General features: G+C 40.1%; 2 protein-coding genes across 3 annotated transcripts in view; one reads left to right on the forward strand and one right to left on the reverse strand.

The window, feature by feature from the left end:
- Nucleotides 1-20,188, forward strand: part of LOC133562270 (cholecystokinin-like) — a 292,686-nt gene that overhangs the window by 84,763 nt on the left and 187,735 nt on the right. The gene's annotated exons all lie outside the window — the stretch shown is intronic.
- LOC133562268 (serine/threonine-protein kinase ULK4-like) lies at nucleotides 11,365-16,917 on the reverse strand. The gene is made up of 9 exons (XM_061916292.1): nucleotides 16,870-16,917; nucleotides 15,614-15,751; nucleotides 14,567-14,666; nucleotides 14,196-14,335; nucleotides 13,085-13,232; nucleotides 12,898-12,999; nucleotides 12,698-12,778; nucleotides 12,525-12,600; nucleotides 11,365-12,293 (listed from the first exon to the last, which is right to left on the reverse strand). Exons 2-9 carry the CDS (start codon nucleotides 15,749-15,751, stop codon nucleotides 12,122-12,124), a joined length of 957 nt encoding a protein of 318 aa, XP_061772276.1. The 5' UTR covers nucleotides 16,870-16,917; the 3' UTR covers nucleotides 11,365-12,121.

Here is a 20,188-nt window from a genome sequence, read left to right on the forward strand (position 1 = left end):
AGACAATGCGTCCCAGCTACAACGGGGTTCTATTAACACTGACACGATTGTATATACGGCGGATACTGCCCTCCAAAATAGTTTCTCTCGTTTTGAGGAAATAACATTAGAGGAATTGTTACAACGTGTAAATGGAATAAAACAAACAACATGTTTACTTGACCCTCTTCCTGGGAAACTGATCAAGGAGCTCTTTGTATTATTAGGTCCATCAGTGCTAAATATTATAAACTTATCACTTTCCTCGGGCACTGTTCCCCTAGCATTCAAAAAAGCGGTTATTCATCCTCTTCTTAGAAGACCTAACCTCGATCCTGACCTCATAGTAAACTACCGACCGGTGTCTCACCTTCCCTTTATTTCAAAAATCCTCGAAAAAATTGTTGCGGAGCAGTTAAATGAACACTTAGCGTCTAACAATCTATGTGAAACCTTTCAATCCGGTTTCAGGGCAAATCACTCGACGGAGACAGCCCTCGCAAAAATGACTAATGATCTATTGCTAACGATGGATTCTGATGCGTCATCTATGTTGCTGCTCCTCGATCTTAGCGCTGCTTTCGATACTGTCGATCATAATATTTTATTAGAACGTATCAAAACACGAATTGGTATGTCAGACTTAGCCCTGTCTTGGTTTAACTCTTATCTTACTGATAGGATGCAGTGTGTCTCCCATAACAATGTGACCTCGGACTACGTTAAGGTAACGTGTGGAGTTCCCCAGGGTTCGGTCCTTGGCCCTGCACTCTTCAGCATCTACATGCTGCCGCTAGGTGACATCATACGCAAATACGGTGTTAGCTTTCACTGTTATGCTGATGACACCCAACTCTACATGCCCCTAAAGCTGACCAACATGCCGGATTGTAGTCAGCTGGAGGCGTGTCTTAATGAAATTAAACAATGGATGTCCGCTAACTTTTTGCAACTCAATGCCAAAAAAACGGAAATGCTGATTATCGGTCCTGCTAGACACTGAACTCTATTTAATAATACAACTCTAACATTTGACAACCAAACAATTAAACAAGGCGACACGGTAAAGAATCTGGGTATTATCTTCGACCCAACTCTCTCCTTTGAGGCACACATTAAAAGCGTTACTAAAACGGCCTTCTTTCATCTCCGTAATATCGCTAAAATTCGCTCCATTCTGTCCACTAAAGACGCTGAGATCATTATCCATGCGTTTGTTACGTCTCGCCTCGACTACTGTAACGTATTATTTTCGGGTCTCCCCATATCTAGCATTAAAAGATTACAGTTGGTACAAAATGCGGCTGCTAGACTTTTGACAAGAACAAGAAAGTTTGATCACATTACGCCTGTACTGGCTCACCTGCACTGGCTTCCTGTGCACTTAAGATGTGACTTTAAGGTTTTACTACTTACGTATAAAATACTACACGGTCTAGCTCCATCCTATCTTGCCGATTGTATTGTACCATATGTCCCGGCAAGAAATCTGCGTTCAAAGGACTCCGGCTTATTAGTGATTCCCAAAGCCCAAAAAAAGTCTGCGGGCTGTAGAGCTTTTTCATTTCGGGCTCCAGTACTCTGGAATGCCCTCCCGGTCACAGTTCGAGATGCTACCTCAGTAGAAGCATTTAAGTCTCACCTTAAAACTCATTTGTATACTCTAGCCTTTAAATAGACTCCCTTTTTAGACCAGTTGATCTGCCGTTTCTTTTCTTTTTCTTCTATGTCCCACTCTCCTTTGTGGAGGGAGTCCGGTCCGATCCGGTGGCCATGTACTGCTCGCCTGTGTATCGGCTGGGGACATCTCTGCGCTGCTGATCAGCCTCCGCTTGGGATGGTTTCCTGCTGGCTCCGCTGTGAACGGGACTCTCGCTGCTGTGTTGAATCCGCTTTGGACTGGACTCTCGCGACTGTGTTGGATCCATTATGGATTAATCTTTCACAGTATCATGTTCTCATATGTTCTCATAGTCATCAGTATCATCAGTATCACAGTATCATGTTCTCATAGTCATCATTGTCACCGACGTCCCACTGGGTCATTATTGTCACCGATGTCCCACTGGGTGTGAGTTTTCCTTGCCCTTATGTGGGCCTACCGAGGATGTCGTAGTGGTTTGTGCAGCCCTTTGAGACACTAGTGATTTAGGGCTATATAAGTAAACATTGATTGATTGATTGATTGATGAGTTTGAACATCAAATATGTTGTCTTTGTAGTGCATTCAATTGAATATGGGTTGAATAGGATTTGCAAATCATTGTATTCTGTTTATATTTATATCTAACACAATTTCCCAACTCATATGGAAACGGGGTTTGTACGTCTGCGTGTCTGTGCACTGTTAGATTTTTCTTTCTTCCTTCAGGGGGAGGATCAGCCAGGGCAGTTGCTGGATGTTCCATCTCCATAATTGGGGTCACGGCAGGTGGGGTTGGTGGTTCTCATGGACCCCGTGCCCGGTTGCTGGTGGGGCGGGAGCAGTCCCCCCGTCCAGTTGCTGAGAGCCTTTCTGCCCGCGTGGGGTGTGGCTTGGGGGCTGTCCCCTGCTTCTCCCATGCCTTGTCCTCTGCTGGGCGCATCCATCTATGGCCGGGGGGCACAATAGGGGGTACCTGTTGCTGGCCCGCCTGGCTGCGTGGGGCCTTGTTCTCTAGGCACTGCACCTGCTGTTTTGGGTTGGGCTTTGTAGGTGGCTGCGGCCGTACTTTGGCTCCTGCACACACTGGGAGAAAAATGTATTGTACATACAAACTTACATACATACTCACACGCACCTACAGTTATACATATACAGTATATATACACACATACGTGTAGAAGAAAATGTTTGCTTTTCATGACTTCATTTTTTTTTAAATGAAATCAGTTATGATAAACAGCCCAAACATAATCGATATGAAAGTGCTTTCCACTGAAGAATATTTAAAAAAAACAGTTAAGCCTAACTCAAGCAACAATGCCAAAATTCTTTACAGATACATACACGGACAGGGCTCATGCGCCTGCTCATAAACAGACAATACATTCAAAATGCGACAACATATGTCTTTATCCAAATGGATAATTATTGAAAACAGACAACTATGCATTGGTAGTATTGTTTCGGATCACAAGATAATAACTTAAGAAATTAATAATAGTGAAATTGATATTAGTCCTATAGGCTACAAAGTGCAACCGCGTTGCTGCAACGAAAACTTACACATTTATAAATGATCGTGCTGTGATTGGGCAGCCAAAAATGGAGCTGGACGTTTGATAAGCGTTTGGAAAGATGGACCCAGTTGCGTGATTGGCCACAAAAAGATGGACTCATCCTAGTGATAGGTTAAGGAAAGATGAGCTCGGCCCGATACGCGTTGGGGCGGGACAAAAAAGTAAATATTCGTAATTGGGTGGCCAAAAGATGCAGCTGGGCTTTTGATTGGCGTTTGGAAAGATGGACACGGTTGTGTGATTAACCACAGAAAGTTGGACTCAGCCTGGTGATAAGTTTAGGAAAAATGGACTCTGGCAACACTAAATTGGTCCTAGTGTGTGAATGTGAGTGAGAATGTTGTTTGTCTATCTGAGTTGGCCCTGTGATGAGGTGGCGACTTGTCCAGGGTGTACACCGCCTTCCGCCCTGAGATAGGCTCCAGCACCCTGATTGGCTGAGACGATTGGCTGCCACGAAGCGGTTCTGTTTTGCGGGCGGAGTTATTATCCATTTCTACCATATATGGCTAATCCGGTGACGTCACTAGTGGAACGTCACAAATGGGGCGAATTCCAAACCGCTTCTTTGGAGGAAATATGAAGAAAGTCAAGATTGTTTTGCAAATATCTCTGCAATTCCTCCACAAATTGATTTCAAAGTTTTAGGGACTTATGCAGATCCCAAATAATCAAGAGCAGGTACCAATGGGTAAGAACAATTGGTTTTGCATAATAGTGATCTGAAACGCTGGAGAGGGAGGGGGGTTGAACTAGTGCTAAACAGATTTCTGGTGGGTCTAAAGCACCCCCTTAACCTCGGTGTAGCGCCATTCCTGGCCTTACTTCCGCCAAAAGAGCCATTTGGAGTTTGCCCTATTTGTGACGTCACCCATTAGTGAATTATTTTATATATGGTAAAAAAATGGAGCTACGTAAGACTGCCCACAAAACGGTACAGCTTTGTGAAAACCATTCGGCTAAACCAGGGGTCGGGAACCTTTTTGGCTGAGAGAGCCATAGAAGCCAAATATTTATAAAAGTATATCCGTGAGAACCATATATATATATTTTTAACACTGAATACAACTCCATGCGTGCTTTTAAGAAAGATCAACATTTTTAGAGTATAATACGTCTCTTATTCTGTTTAATAACATTGTTATTCTGAGGCTAACCAAAAATAAATAAAATCCTTCTTACCATTAATGCGACTTCTTGAACAGGTGCGGTAAAAACCGGATAGATGGATGAAAATGCATGAGAATGGTTTGTATTTTTAACGTTATTTTTGACACTCTGATTACCAGCTGAATAATTAATTAATTATCGTGGTAAGCAATGTCAGCTAAGATTTATCTGAGAGCCAGGTGCTGTAATCAGAAGAGCCACATCTGGCTCTAGAGCCATAGGTTCCCTACCCCTGGGCTAAACCATCAGTGGGCTGAGTCCATCTTTCTGTGGCCAGTCACGCACCGGGTCCATCCTTCCAAACACCAATCTCCATCTTATGCCCCGCCCCTATATGCACAATATTGCAATCCATAGTCTGTTTTCATCAATTATGCAAAAGGATAAAGACACTTGTTGTCACATTTTGCACAGTATGTATTGTCTGCTTATTGCAGACACTGTCTGTCACCTTTGCACATGAAACATTTTTGCTAGTGTTACTTGTGTTCGGCCTAACTATTGTGATGAATGTACAATGTGGAAAGTACTTATACATTAAATATGATTGTGCTGTGTATCCATTCAGTCATCCATCCATGTCTACTCTTTGTCCCTTTTGGGATCGTAGGGGGGGGGGGGGGGGTTGAGCCCTATCCAAGCCGCCCGCAAACGGGCGAAAGGCGGGGTACACCCTGGACAGGTCGCCACCTCATCGAAGGGCCAACACAGATAGACAGACAAGCATTCACACGCTGGGGCCAATTTAGTGTTGCCAATCAACCTATCCTCAGGTGCATTTCTTTGGGGTGGGGGACAGCCGGAGTACCCAGAAGGGACACACGCAGTCACAGTTTAGAACAGGGGTCGGGAACTTTTTTGGCTGAGAGGGACCTCCATCCATCCATTTCCACCACTTATTCCCTTTGGGTCGCGGGGGGCGCTGGTGCCTATCTCAGCTGCAATCGGATGGATGGCGGGGTACACCCTGGACGAGTCGCCACCTCATCGCAGGGCCAACACAGATAGACAGACAACATTCACACTCACATTCACACTCTAGGGCCAATTTATTGTTGCCAATCAACCTATCCCCAGGTGCATGTCTTTGGAGGTGGGAGGAAGCCGGAGTACCCGGAGGGAACCCACGCATTCACGGGGAGAACATGCAAACTCCACACAGAAAGATCCCGAGCCCGGATTGAACCCAGGACTACTCAAGACCTTCGTATTGTGAGGCAAACGCACTAAACCCGTGAGAGCCATATAATATTTATTTAACACTGAATACAACTAAATGCATGCATTTTTAAGAAAGACCAACATGTTCAGAGTATGATAAGTCTCTTATTATTTTTAATAACATTGTTATTCTGAAGACAACCAATAATAAATAAAATATTTCTTACCATTAATGCAACTTTTGGTGCTACATGGTTTTGCTGATGGCTTTGTAGTTTGGTTGATACGTGGTTATTTTTAACACTGTGATTACCAGAGTAGTTATTCATTACTTATCATGTTAAGCACATTTCAGCGAATATTTATCTGAGAGCCAGATACAGTCATCAAAAGAGCCACATCTGGCTCTGGAGCCATAGCTTCCTTATCCCTGGGTTAGAACATGCAAACTCCACACAAAAAGACCCCTAATGTCCTTAGCCCCCACGAGAATTGGTCAAGCCCCCATATAACCCTGGGAGAAAAAAATCCTGGAGCCTTACCGGATTCACATCAAAGGTAAGACCAAGAGGTTTATATATTTTATTTATATTTTAATGTGTTAAGAACGATACAAATTTTCAAAAAACAAAAAAAGAGACGACTGCAATGCAATCAAATGAGTGGTTTTGGCCTAAGAGGTACCACTGTATCCTGTGTCAAGTGCGACATCTACTGGTGTAATTTAGAACAATTATTTGGTCCAGTCTTGCAATGACAACAAACTCCATCCTCGTCCAGTTTCGTACTTCAAATCAAATAATGACCAAGAGGACACCAACGTTTTAGAATGAAATCAAACAGAAGGACTCTTAAGAATCTGTAAATCCATCCATCCATCCATTTTCTACCGCTTATTTCCTTTGGGGTCGCGGGGGACGCTGGTGCCTATCTCAGCTACAATCAGGCGAAAGGCGGTATACACCCTGGACAAGTCGCCACCTCATCGCAGGGCCAACACAGATAGACAGACAACATTCACACTCACATTCACACACTAGGGCCAATTTTTAGTGTTGCCAATCAACATATCCCCAGGTGCATGTCTCTGGGAGTGGGAGAAAGCCGGAGTACCCGGAGGGAACCCACGCATTCACGGGGAGAACATGCAAACTCCACACAGAAAGATCCCGAGCCCGGGATTGAACCCTGAATACTCAGGACCTTTGTATTGTGAGGCAGACGCACTAACCCCTCTGCAGACAAACTACTTTAAACACACTTGAGAGGATGTTTAAAAAAAAAAGGGAAACAAGAAGACAATTAATGCAAAGATTGTATGTCTGCACCTTTAGGTTGTCTAGGACAGTGTTTTTCAACCTTTTTTGAGCCAAGGCACATTTTTTGCGTTGAAAAAATCCGGAGGCACACCACCAGCATAAATCATTGAAGAACGAAACTCAGTGGACAGTAAAAAGTTGTTGCAATTGTTGGATATGACTTTAAAACATAACCAACCATGCATCATTATAGCTCTTGTCTCAAAGTAGGTGTACTGTCACCACCCGTCACATCACGCCCTGACTTATTTGGACTTTTTTGCTGTTTTCCTGTATGTAGTGTTTTAATTCTTGTCCTGCGCTCCTATTATGGTGGCGTTTTCTCTTTTTTTATTATTTTCCTGTAGCAGTTTCATGTCGTCCTTTGAGCGATATTTACCGCATCTACTTTGTTTTTATCAATCAAGAATATTTGAGTTATTTTTATCATTCTTTGTGGGGACATTGTCGATTGTCATGCCAGGTACAGATGTACTTTGTGGACGTCGTCTTTGCTCCACAGCAAGTCTTTGCTGTCGTCCAGCATTCTGTTTTTGTTTACTTTGTAGCCAGTTCAATTTAGTTTCATTCTGCATAGCCATCCCTAAGCTTCAATGCCTTTTCTTAGGGGTGCTCACTTTTTGTTTATTTTTGTTTTAAGCATTAGACACAATTTTACCTGCACACCGCCTCCCGCTGTTTCCAACATCTACAAATCAATAAGGCACCGGCTGCCACCTACTGATATGGAAGAGTATTACACGGTTACTCTGCTGAGCTCGAGACAACACTGACACTCAACAACAACACATCATTTTCAGACTATAATTACTGGTTTGAAAACTATTTTAACCCAAATAGGTGAAATTAGACAATCTCCCACGACACACCAGACTGTATCTCATGGCACAAAAATGTGCCGCGGCACAGTGGTTGAAAAACACTGGTCTAGGACTGGGGTGAGAGTAGGGTCTGATTCAGTCTGCAGAAGCACTTTCACACAAGAAGTGATGTCATTGCCGGGTGTGGCCTGAAAGAAAGATAAAAGAACAATGAACCTCATTCATAGGCGCAAATACACATTTATAAAGGTACTCTAACAAATGGCGACAGAATATAGCAAGATAATTAGGTAGGCAGCTAAATCTCTCAACACCCAATGACCTTTATGGCAGATACATTTGGAGTGTAATCAAATGTAAGAGATATTTTTTTTTAAATTAGCATTTGCCAGGACAAACAGTAGCAAAAAAAAAAACATTGATTACAAGTTTTTATAGTGGTACAAAATTGCAGTGTATCAGTACATTATTTAGTTACATGAACAGGAGAAAAATATAAGACTTTTGAGTATACTGTAGTTGGCTGAATAATTGTGCATAAATTCTGCGAAACCCCGCAGAAAAAATGTGAATACCAGTCTATGGTAAAACATGATAGCGCATCATTAAAAATGTGCAAGCTGCCAGTTAGTTTAAACCTTAACAACATGGATCTCCCTCCCCTGAGGTGGACTACAGCTTACCGAGTCAAAGATGATGCAGTTTCCTCTTGAAGTTGCTCATGAGCAGAACATTTACAAATGGTTAGTGGGTGGCTGTTGAATGCAAATTATTTTCTTTGTCAACTTTCTGCACACTGTCTCTGGTCTAAAACTATAATTCTAAACACCTCAGTAGTAAATCAGGCTGTGTGTTGTCATCATCCAAGTGACTTTGGCTTGAACTTTAATGTATTGTCTGGAAGAGGAAGGAATATATGATGTACATTCAACTCCTGGCTACATCCATCATTGATTCAATGGGAGAGTACAAAATCTACCGTTACAAAAATAAAGCTATGATCCTCAGCTGATTGACATTGCACTGCTCTATTAACGTCTCGGAATAAATCATTTAGAGCGGGGGTGTCAAACTCAAATATAGAGTGGGCCAAAATTTTAAACGGAACAAAGCCGCGGGCCAAGGTTGAACAAATTAACCTTTTACTAGGGACCCAAACAAGTTTTGCATTAAATATTGAACAAGCAAGGCTTGTATAACTTTAGTGACATGCAAAATCCAGTTTCAAATAATAATAATAATAATAATAAATATCAATGGCATATCAAATAAAATTTAAATAAAAATGTTATGCCTTTTTTTCTATTTGCAATCTTCTGAGGTAAATATCAATTTTTTTCCACAGGCTAATAATACATTTGAAAATAAAATAACAATAATGAATGAACCAAACATTCAAGCTTTGAAGTAGCAAGAGAAAATGCATGAATAAAACGTTAATTATTGGTCAGTTTGCTGGAAGTTTCACAGAAGAGTTAGTGCTGGAAGGGTTTCTGGGTATTTGTTCTGTTGTGTTACGGTGCGGATGTTCACCCGAAATGTGTTTGTCATTCTTGTTTGGTGTAGGTTCACAGTGTGGCCCATATTTGTAACAGTGCTAAAGTTGTTTATACGGCCACCCTCAGTGTGACCTGTATGGCTGTTGACCAAGTATGACTTGCATTCACTTGTGCGTGTGTGTGTGTGTGTGTGTGTGTGTGTGTGTGTGTGTGTGTGTGTGTGTGTGTGTGTGTGTGTGTGTGTGTGTGTGTGTGTGTGTGTGTGTGTGTGTGTGTGTGTGTGTGTGTGTGTGTGTGTGTGTGTGTAAAAGCCACAAATATAATGTGACACACTGTTAGTATGGAGGAAAAGCGGACGTGACGACAGGTTGTAGAGAACGCTAAAGGCAGTGTCTTAAATGCACGCCCCCAATATAGTTGTCCAGGTGGAAATCGGTAGAAATTCGGGAGAATGGTTGCCCGAGGAGGGGCACTGAACTTCGGGAGTCTATCGGGAAAATTAGGAGGGTTGGCAAGTATGAGTATTAGCGGTGAATGCGGTGTTCCAGCGGCACTGACGCTGTATAACACCGGCGGGCCAGCTCTAATGCTGAATTGATATTGCCTCAAGAGCCAAATTAATTACACGGCGGGCCAGAATTGGCCCGCGGGCCAGAGTTTGACACCCATGATTTAGAGCGTTAGTACATTTATAAAGGCAGAAATTTGAATATAGTTCATTCTGATCTCATTTTTTGCTAAAAATGTATCTAATATTGTGTCTGATCAAATGAACAATAACTACTCTTGTTAAATAAACTTACTGACCAATACTGACATTGGACTTTTTGGCCTTAAATAAGGTTTTGTTTGTATACAAAATTAATTGTAAAGCTCTATTATAGCAACATATGTCCCCCTGGCCCTCTACTACCACATAGAATGTTTATGACCTGCCATTTACCAACAAGTAAAGTGTGTAAAATAACCTTACCTATTGTGAATGACTCTTTGGCTTGCTCAAGTGGACTCATTTGTTGGGTCACATTCATCCTTATTTGATCTTCTGCCTTTTGCTCCCCCTCTTCTGTTGTGGACTCTACCAACTTCCTGACTATCCCTCACGTCTCCAAGGGTTGTGTATCTCTCAATCCGACTGTCTGGACTCGTTGTTATTGTAGTCTTTGTTTGTGATGAGATCAATGTTTTCAAAGATATATGGACTGGTGTTGCTTTCGAGATTTGGCTGTAAAGAGGTTTATCAGCCTGTTCTCCAAAAAGGAAGGGGTGCGGGATCCTTTTTTGTCTGAAGAGTTTTTGAAGGAAGATGCTGACACAAACACCCCAAGTAAAGGGAGTATTTGAGTGTAGCACTTTCACTTTAATTATTTTGCCATAATTAGGAGTGTCCCAATCCAATATTTATATCCAATATATGTCCGATATCAGCAAAAAAAAAACTAATATTGGATAATATTGGCTTGCATCTAATCTCTCCAATATAGGTTTCAAGTTTCAGTTTACGTGTGCAAAGCTGGACATCTAGGTGTCTTCCAATAAACACACAAGATTGGTCTATTCTTGTATTTTAGTGAAGTCATGTTCAAACGGTAAACATGGCAGGCTGTAGGGTACTAAAAGTTTGCGGCTACACAACAGCTAAGCACACAAGAGCACACCAGCTATATATATGGAATAAGGGTCCTTAATTAAACAATATTGCAGTGTAAAAACCGTTTGTTAATATAAAAAAGCAAAAAACAAATATAGTTGCATTTTACTTACAGATGCAGAAGGGTATTAGAAAGTATCCATCCATCCATTTTCTACCGCTTATTCCCTTTCGGGGTCGCGGGGGGCGCTGGCGCCTATCTCAGCTACAATCGGGCGGAAGGCGGGGTACACCCTGGACAAGTCGCTACCTCATCGCAGGGCCAACACAGATAGACAGACAACATTCACACTCACATTCACACACTAGGGCCAATTTAGTGTTGCCAATCAACCTATCCCCAGGTGCATGTCTTTGGAAGTGGGAGGAAGCCGGAGTACCCGGAGGGAACCCACGCATTCACGGGGAGAACATGCAAACTCCACACAGAAAGATCCCGAGCCTGGATTTGAACCCAGGACTGCAGGACCTTCGTATTGTGAGGCAGACGCACTAACCCCTCTGCCACCGTGAAGCCCGTATTAGAAAGTATCCATAATATATTTGTACCATTCACTTCACATGCAATGAGCTTAACCTAATGAATTATTGTGACCACTAGGTGGCACCAAAAACACTTAGCTTGGCATATGGTTAGTGCAGAGGTTCTTAACTTTGTTGGAGGTATCGAACCCCACCAGTTTCATATGCGCATTCAAACCCTTCTTTCGTGAAAAATTTAAAAAAATGTTTCAAATTCAAGACAAAGTTATATGTTTTTTTACTGGTGCACAAAATGAACCGTGCATGAACATCATCTTGTTCAAACAACAAAACCAACAGAGTGCATGAACTCACAACTAATTACACACCTGCAAATCAGAGGGAACATTAGAGGGAACATTGTTTTGGGGTATCCATAATCCGCCGATAGGGAGAAGTTTTTATTTACACGATAAGTTGGGTGTGTCTTGACCTCCGCGGCGGAGGCTCCGCCGAACCCCTGAGGCCGACTCACCGAACACCTATGGTTCGATCGAACCCAGGTTAAGAACCACTGGGTTAGTGTTATTCATACCTACCATTGTTGTCTAAGAAATTTCACTTGATGAAGCCTTTCATAACATTCAACATTACAAAATAATGAATGTATGTATGATTCGTGGTGACATTGTGTTTGGTTAATATCAGTATCGGCTAACACTCAAGGCTCCAATAACACTATCGTATCAGAAGTTTAAAAAAAGTAGTATCGGGCCACCCCTAGTGTTTAGTATTAGACTTTATCCACTATTAAAAAGCGTAAAGTCAAAAATGATGTCATAAAACACACTCCCAACTATTTGAAACAACACTGTCCATCTGTCTGCCTTTTATTGTCTTTGCACAGTGCCCTTCTTCGGCTCCCATTTCTTCTAGTTCCTCTAAGTCCTCTTCCTCATTCAGTCCTTGAGTCCAGAAATTGTGATTGAGTACATCTGACAAGTTCATTCTAAAGAACAAACAACATAAATGTTTAAGGTTAACATAACACAGCTCACGATAACTTGCAATGAAACAGTTAATCAATGCCATTTTAATTAAAGCAGATATAATGGCTTCATATTCATGTTAATTTGTATGCTATAAATCAAACTATGAGCACCAGGAAGAAGAATCACAACCCTTTTGAATTGTACCAGACTATTTTAGGCAGCCATTGTGTATGTTTGTGTGGTCTGACCTCTCATCTGGGTTTCTGGTGAGTAAACCTCTCAGAAGATTTTGAAAGTCCTGGGTGGGAGAAGTGGTTGGAGACACTATAAAATAACAAAAGAAGTGTATGACATTTTTTTTAAATGCAAAAACAACATTTTGTTTTTAATTTCTATGCAAATTGTTGGTGTGTGTGTATACCTGTCTGCACAGAAGATGATGGTTGCTGATCTAAATTTATTTCAGAGTGTTCACTGTCGTTATCAAAGGAGAATGGCCTACCTAAAAATATATATTTTTCTTAAACATTTTACAGGACATTTAGCAACCTATGTAAGATGGTAAAGAAGACAAATACATTTCAATTAAATGTGTGCGTGCATGTAGAAAAGGTAAATTACCAGTGTACATGTAGTAGAGGATACAACCAAGAGCCCACAGATCAGATTTCACAGTAGTTTCTGCCCCTTGTTGAACCTCTGGGGCCTTGTAAGTTGTTGAACCTGGACATAAAACCTCATTAAGAATCCATTTTATATTCCGTAAATGTATAGCTTGGTATAGTAAAAAAGAAAACACTCTTCTGACCTTCAATCCTTTTTTTCATCATTTCATCATATTTTTCATCCTTTGCATCTTCACAACACAATGAGAAGAAATCTTTAAGAGTTTCTTTCTCAGTCTTAGAATGACAGAAGTTTCCTAATTTTAACATGCCACTACTGTCTACCAGGATCTATGGGAGGAGAGATGATAATCACATATTATTTAAGAGAATAGTAAAATAAATATATGTCCAAAGTCTGGCTTAGGAGCCATCAAGGGATTTGTTTTTTTTTCTTTTTTACAAATAATGCTGCCAAAAGTTTGGCCCTGGTTTCAGTACACTGTAGTGGTTATAAGGCCAATAATTACCCCTATATCATTTCACAGAATATAGTGCCCAAACAAAGAATACTACACAAAGAGATGTAATGATACATAGTTTTAATGATAAAACAGAAAACATTTGCTTTTAGGACTGAAAACTTTCTAAGTTAAGTTAAAGTTAAAGTACCAATGATTGTCACACACACAAGGTGTGGTGAAATTTGTCTTCTGCATTTGACCCATCCCCTTGTTAACCCCCCTGGGAGGTGAGGGGAGCATTGGGCAGCAGCAGTGGCCACACCCAGGAATCATTTTGGTGATTTAACCCCCAATTCCAACCTTTGATGCTGAGAGCCAAGCAAGGGGGGTAACGGGTCCAATTTTTGTAGTCTTTGGTATGATTCGGCCGGGGTTTGAACTCACAACCTACTGATCTCAGGGCGGACACTCTAACCACTAAGCCACTAAGTAAGTGTAGGACAGTAGGTATCAATTTTTTTAGTAATCAAATAATTTACCGTTTAGTTTGATTGATTAATTAAGTAATTGAATAAAACACACTTTGTAGTCCCATTGTGTATTTTAGAAAAAATGTTTCTCCTTGCTTCTTTTTTTCTAATAAATGCTTTGAAACAAACACTGAAATTACACTGTTAACATTTGTGCATTACAGTAATTAAAATCTTTTTTTTTTTTAACTATTCTGCGATAATGATAACCATGACATAAAATCTTGTATACCTTTACATCCCTACTACCCATGTATTGGTGACTTAATTCTTTATTGTAAAATATTTGGAACCCTTAATTAACAGTGACATGAACAAACCTTAGTAGGTGTCAAGTCAGAAAAAATGATTCCTAACTTGTAGATGTGGTTCAGTCCTTTGACCAGGTCCCATCCAAACTTCCTGACCACATCCTCTGGAAGACATCCATCCCGCTTTATCACAGACTCCAAGGAACCACCTGACTCCGTAAGACAAAGTTGACAGACATTATAAAAGCAATAAAAAAAATAATGAATTGTAGAAATAACTATGTAAAAACTGCTGACTCAAAGCTGCAAGACGGGTAGAAAAAAAAAGGCAATTTGGGATGCCTGAAGAGGATATCTTATTAACAGAACAACAAGTAGAAAATACTTATTATCACACAAATATACTTTGAGGATCATTTATTAATGGTACAAATACTGACCTGTGCAGATCTCAGTCACTAACCACAAGTGCTTTTTGGTCTCGTACCATTCATAAAAGTGTACAATGTTGGGATGATCCACCAATTGGCTAAGACGAACCTACAAGGGAAATGAGACAATTATTTGTTTCCATCTTATTTTGGTCATTCCAGTAAGACTGTATGACAACCCTCAAATTTGTCACAGCTTTAGAGGTTCTTCAAGCTTAACTTTTGTCAATATACTCATCAGAGGATTGGTCTCAAACTGGGTAAAAAACTACTTAACCAACAGAAAGCAGTACGCGAAGCTAGGGGGACATACGTCTGTAATTATAAATATATCTTGCGGCATACCCCGTGGATCAATACTGTAACCGAGATGTATTCATCTATATACAAACTACATTTGTAAAAATACACAGGATTTAAAGTTAGTCCCATTTTCAGATAATACAACCACATTTTGTTCAGGGGAGGATACTCAGAAGCCAATACAAATAATAACAGAAAAGATTTATGAACTAAACAGATAGTTTGACAAAAACAGACAGTCCTTGAATATAAAAAAAGCTATTTGGAAACAGTCAAACACAAATAGGCAGAGTAGACATTGAAGGGGGAGGGGGAATTAAGTTTGTAAGTGTAATACGATAAAATGAACTGGACACCTCAAACGAAAAATATACAAGAAATACTTTAATAATGAATAAAGCAAAATGTGTCCTGGACCAAAAATCCCTCTATACTCTCTGCTGTCGAAATAGGGACGGAAAACCTGCTAAAGAACGCTTAATTTACAATTTTTTTTACAAAAAAGGTCAGTTAAAATAACACATAATGTCAGTTATAGTGAACATTCAAACCCTTTATGTAGTGAATCAAAAAAATATTGAAATTCGGTGAATTTGCAAACAGCTAAAACTTTGCACAAAGAAAAACTTTATCACCTGCTGCCCAAAAATTTGCAATTATTTTCAAATAACAACTATAACATTAATGTTCGAAATAAACTAATACCATAACCATTTTTATGTAACACCACAATAAAAGCAAGTGATATCGTACATGGTTTGTGATTTCAGGTCTCTTGGCTTTGTCACTGCATTTAAGGGCTACATAGTTCAGATGTCCCTTTCTCCGTCCTTTGTAGACAACAGATGTAGAGCCGCTTCCTAGCTCCTCATACAGGATGAAGTTATCCATCTACCATGACAAAAAATAGAGGTGTGTTAGTTAAATACTTAAATGTACCAAAAACAAGCGAGAAGTAAACATAATTTTCAATTAGGACATCAGCTCCATATAACCCTAGTGTATTGCTAGAGTAGCATAGATCAGTGTTTTTCTACCTTTTCTGAGCCAAGGCACATTTTTTTCATTGAAAAAATTCTGAAGCACACCACCAGTGGAAAACACAAAAAAATTAAACTCAGTAGCCGAAATTGACAATAAAAAGACGTTCTCGCCTTTGTTGGATATGAATTCAAACCATAACCAACCATGCATCACTGTAGCTCTTGTCTCAAAGTAGGTGTACTGTCACGACCTGTCACATCACGCCGTAACTTAGTTTGAGTTTTTTGGTGTTTTCCTGTGTGTAGTGTTTCAGTTCTTGTCTTGCGCTCTTATGTTGGTGTTTTTTCCTGTAGCAGTTTCATGTGTTCCTTGAATGCTATTTATTCCCCACACCTGCTTTCTTTTCGCAATCAAAACTATTTAAGTTGTGCGAAAACTATCTTTTTTTGCGGGGACATTGTTGATTGTCATGTCATGTACTGATGGACGTGGACCCCGACTTAAACAAGTTGAAAAACTTATTCGGGTGTTACAATTTAGAGGTCAATTGTACGGAATATGTACTGTACTGTGCAATCTACTAATAAAAGTATCAATCAATCAATCAATCAATGTACTTTGTGGACGCCGTCTGCTCCACATGCTGTAAGTCTTTGCTGTCGTCCAGCATTCTGTTTTTGTTTACATTGCAGCTTGTTCAGTTTTAGTTTATTTTACTTCAATGCTTTTTCTTAGCATCACTTAATTGCCTTTAAAAAATATTTTTAACCCAATTAGGTGAAATTACGTAATCTCCCACGGCACAACAGTCTGTATCTCACGTCACACTAGTGTCCCGGCGGTACAGTGGTTGGAAAACACCAGCATAGATGATAGGCATTAACATGTAATTATTCTACGTACAGTATAATCAAGAAATAAAGCTATACTGGCTCTGAACAATTAAATGATGAGGATCGTCTGCATAGGGGTAATTCAGGACTAAACAACTCTAATGTTCAAACTTAGACGTCAATTTTACTCACCTACTAACTTTCTGGCGCAGTGATGTTTTCCCAACCGGAAGACAGGTGGGCCAGGAGACTCAAAGGGGTGTAATACAATCATGTGGAGGAACATTCCTCCCGGAATTTAATCTTACCAGCTACGGTTTATGTTTTCCTACATACGTGCATATCGTGTATTTGATTTTTCAAATGTATAGTCACAATTTGAGCGTTACACTCAATGTGTAAAACGTTTCATCTAGCGTGACAGCCCACCTCCTAATGGTTTCTTCCTGCGTTGCTAGGATACAAGGATCACAACAAAAAGAGACGCCACTTGGGTCTTTTTTTTTATTGTACAACAAACATACATTTATAATGTACACAAAAGTCAAGGCACTTTCAACATCAGCGAAATATGTCAAGGAAATACAACAAAAGCAAATAGTACTAAATAATAATAAAAAAAATAATAATAAAAAATATGAGGCAGAGATATAGGCTCCAGCTTATCCCGGAAGGGATAAGCGGTAGGAATAGGATGGATGGATGAAAAGAAAAGACAAGAAGGGCTAATTAAATTACTTTAAATGTTTTTAACAAAGAGATCAAATTAGGGGCTTTTGTACTCTTTAATCATCCGCCAAGATTTGATTGATATTTGTAAACCATTAAGCCAATTAGAAAATGTAGGCCTTACTTTCATACAAACCCTGTTTCCATATGAGTTGGGAAATTGTGTTAGATGTAAACATAAACAGAATACAATGATTTGCATTTCCTTTTCAACCCATATATTAAGTTGAATGCACTACAAAGACAAGATATTTGATGTTCAAACTCATAAACTTTAATTTTTTTTGCAAATAATAATTAACTTACAATTTTATGGCTGCAACATGTGCCAAAGTAGTTGGGAAAGGGCATGTTCACCACTGTGTTACATCACCTTTTCTTTTAACAATCAATAAATGTTTGGGAACTGAGGAAACTAATTGTTGAAGCTTTGAAAGTGGAATTCTTTCTCATTGTTGTTCAATGTAGAGCTTTAGTCGTTCAACAGTCCAGGGTCTCCGCTGTCGTATTTTACGCTTCATAATGCGCCACACATATTCAATGGGAGACAGGCCTAGACTGCAGGCGGACCAGGAAAGTACCTGCGCTCTTTTACTATGAGACCACACTGTTGTAACACGTGGCTTGGCATTGTGCCTTTCTGAAATAAACAGGGGCGTCCATGATAACGTTGCTTAAATGACAACATATGTTGCTCCAAAAACCTGTATGGACCATTCAGCATTAATGGTGCCTTCACAGATGTGTAAGTTACCCATGCCTTGGGCACTAATACACCTCCATACCATCACAGATGCTGGCTTTTGAACTTTGCGCCTATAACAATCCGGATGTTATTTTCCTCTTTGTTCCGGGGGACACCACGTCCACAATTTCCAAATATAATTTGAAATGTGGACTCCTCAGACCACAGAACACTTTTCCAATTTGCATCAGTCCTTCTTAGACGAGCTCGGGCCGAGCGAAGCCAGCAGCGTTCCTTGGTGTTGTTGATAAATGGGTTTTGCTTTGCATAGCCGAGTTCTAACTTGCACTTACAGATGTAGCAACCAACTGTAGTTACTGACAGTGGTTTTATGAAGTGTATCTGAGTCCATGTGGGGATATCCTTTACACACTGATGTCTGTTTTTGATGCGGTACCGCCTGAGGGTTCAAAAGTCTGTAATATCATTGCTTACGTGCAGTGATTACTCCAGATTCTCTGAACTTTTTGATGATTTTATGGACCGTAGATGGTAAAATCCCTAAATTCCTTGCAATATCTTGTTGAGAAATGTTTTTCTAAAACTGTTCGACAATTTGCTTACAAATTGGGGACCCTCGCCCCATCTTTGTTTGTGAATTACTTAGCATTTCATGGAAGCTGCTTTTATACCCAATCATGGCACCCACCTGTTCCCAATTAGCCTGCACACCTCTGGGATGTTCCAAATAAGTGTTTGATGAGCATTTCTCAACTTTATTAGTATTTATTGCCACCTTTTCCAACTTCTTTGTCACGTGTTGCTGGCATCAAATTCTAAAGTTAATAATTATTTGCAAAAAAAAAAATGTTTTCAGTTTGTACATCAAATATGTTGTCTTTGTAGTATATTCAACTGAATATGAATTGAAAATGATTTGCAAATCATTGTATTCCGTTTATATTTACATCTAACACAGTTTACCAACTCATATGGAAACGGGGTTTGTAAATTTACATTATTGTAGAAACATTTTTACCTGGAGCATAAAAATTTTAACAAACATTTCTATATTACAGTTGTTTATAAAAATACCAAATTTGATTTATTCTATAGAGAATGGGTACATCTTCACACCCTTGTCTCTCAGCCAATCTCTGATTTCCTCCCAAAACAGATGTACTGTATCACATTCTACAAACAGATGATTGACCTCCATGTTAAATTTAAGTTTCAAAAAATCCTCTCAAGGTATATTTCTTTGATAATTTTAAATAGTACTTCTTTAATTTTGGAAAAAGTTTAGGTACGTAATATATCCTTATTTTCCTTAGCTCAACTTTTGTAAACTCCTTCAGGATATATTGTCTATATCATGGGCGTCAAACTCTGGCCCGTGGGCCAAATTTTGCCCGCCGTGTGATTTCATTTGGCCCTTGAGGTAATATCAAATTAAGATTTGAGCTGGCCCGCCGGTATTATACAGGGGCGGTGCCGCTGTAACAACGCATTTGCCAACCCTCCTGAATTTCACTGCCCCTCCCGTAAATCTCCCGGGGCAACAATTCTTCCGAATTTCTCCCGATTTCCACTAGGACAACAATATTGGGGGCGTGCCTCGAAGGCACTGCCTTTAGCGTCCTCTACAACCTGTTGTCACGTCCGCTTTTCCGCCATAGAAATAATGTGCCGGCCCAGTCACATAATATCTGCCGCTTTAACACACACGAATGAATACAGGCCACACTGGGGGTGGCCGTATAAACGACTTTAACACTGTTACAAATATGCGCCAAACTGTGAAGCCACACCAAACAAAAATGACAAACACATTTTGGGAGAACATCTGCACAGTAACACACGTAATACCCAGAACCCCTTGCAGCACTAACTCTTCCAGGATGCTATAATATACACCCCCGCTACCACCAAACCTGCCCCCCCCCTCCAATTTTTATTTAAATTGTATTTGATATGCCATTGATATTTTTAAATAATTATTGATAGGTTGATTGGAAACACTAAATTGGCCCTAGTGTGCGTGTTGTCTCTCTATCTGTGTTGGCCCTGTGATGAGGCGGCGACTTGTCCAGGGTG

Source organism: Nerophis ophidion, linkage group LG11, assembly GCF_033978795.1.
Source record: "Nerophis ophidion isolate RoL-2023_Sa linkage group LG11, RoL_Noph_v1.0, whole genome shotgun sequence".
NCBI lineage: Eukaryota > Metazoa > Chordata > Actinopteri > Syngnathiformes > Syngnathidae > Nerophis > Nerophis ophidion.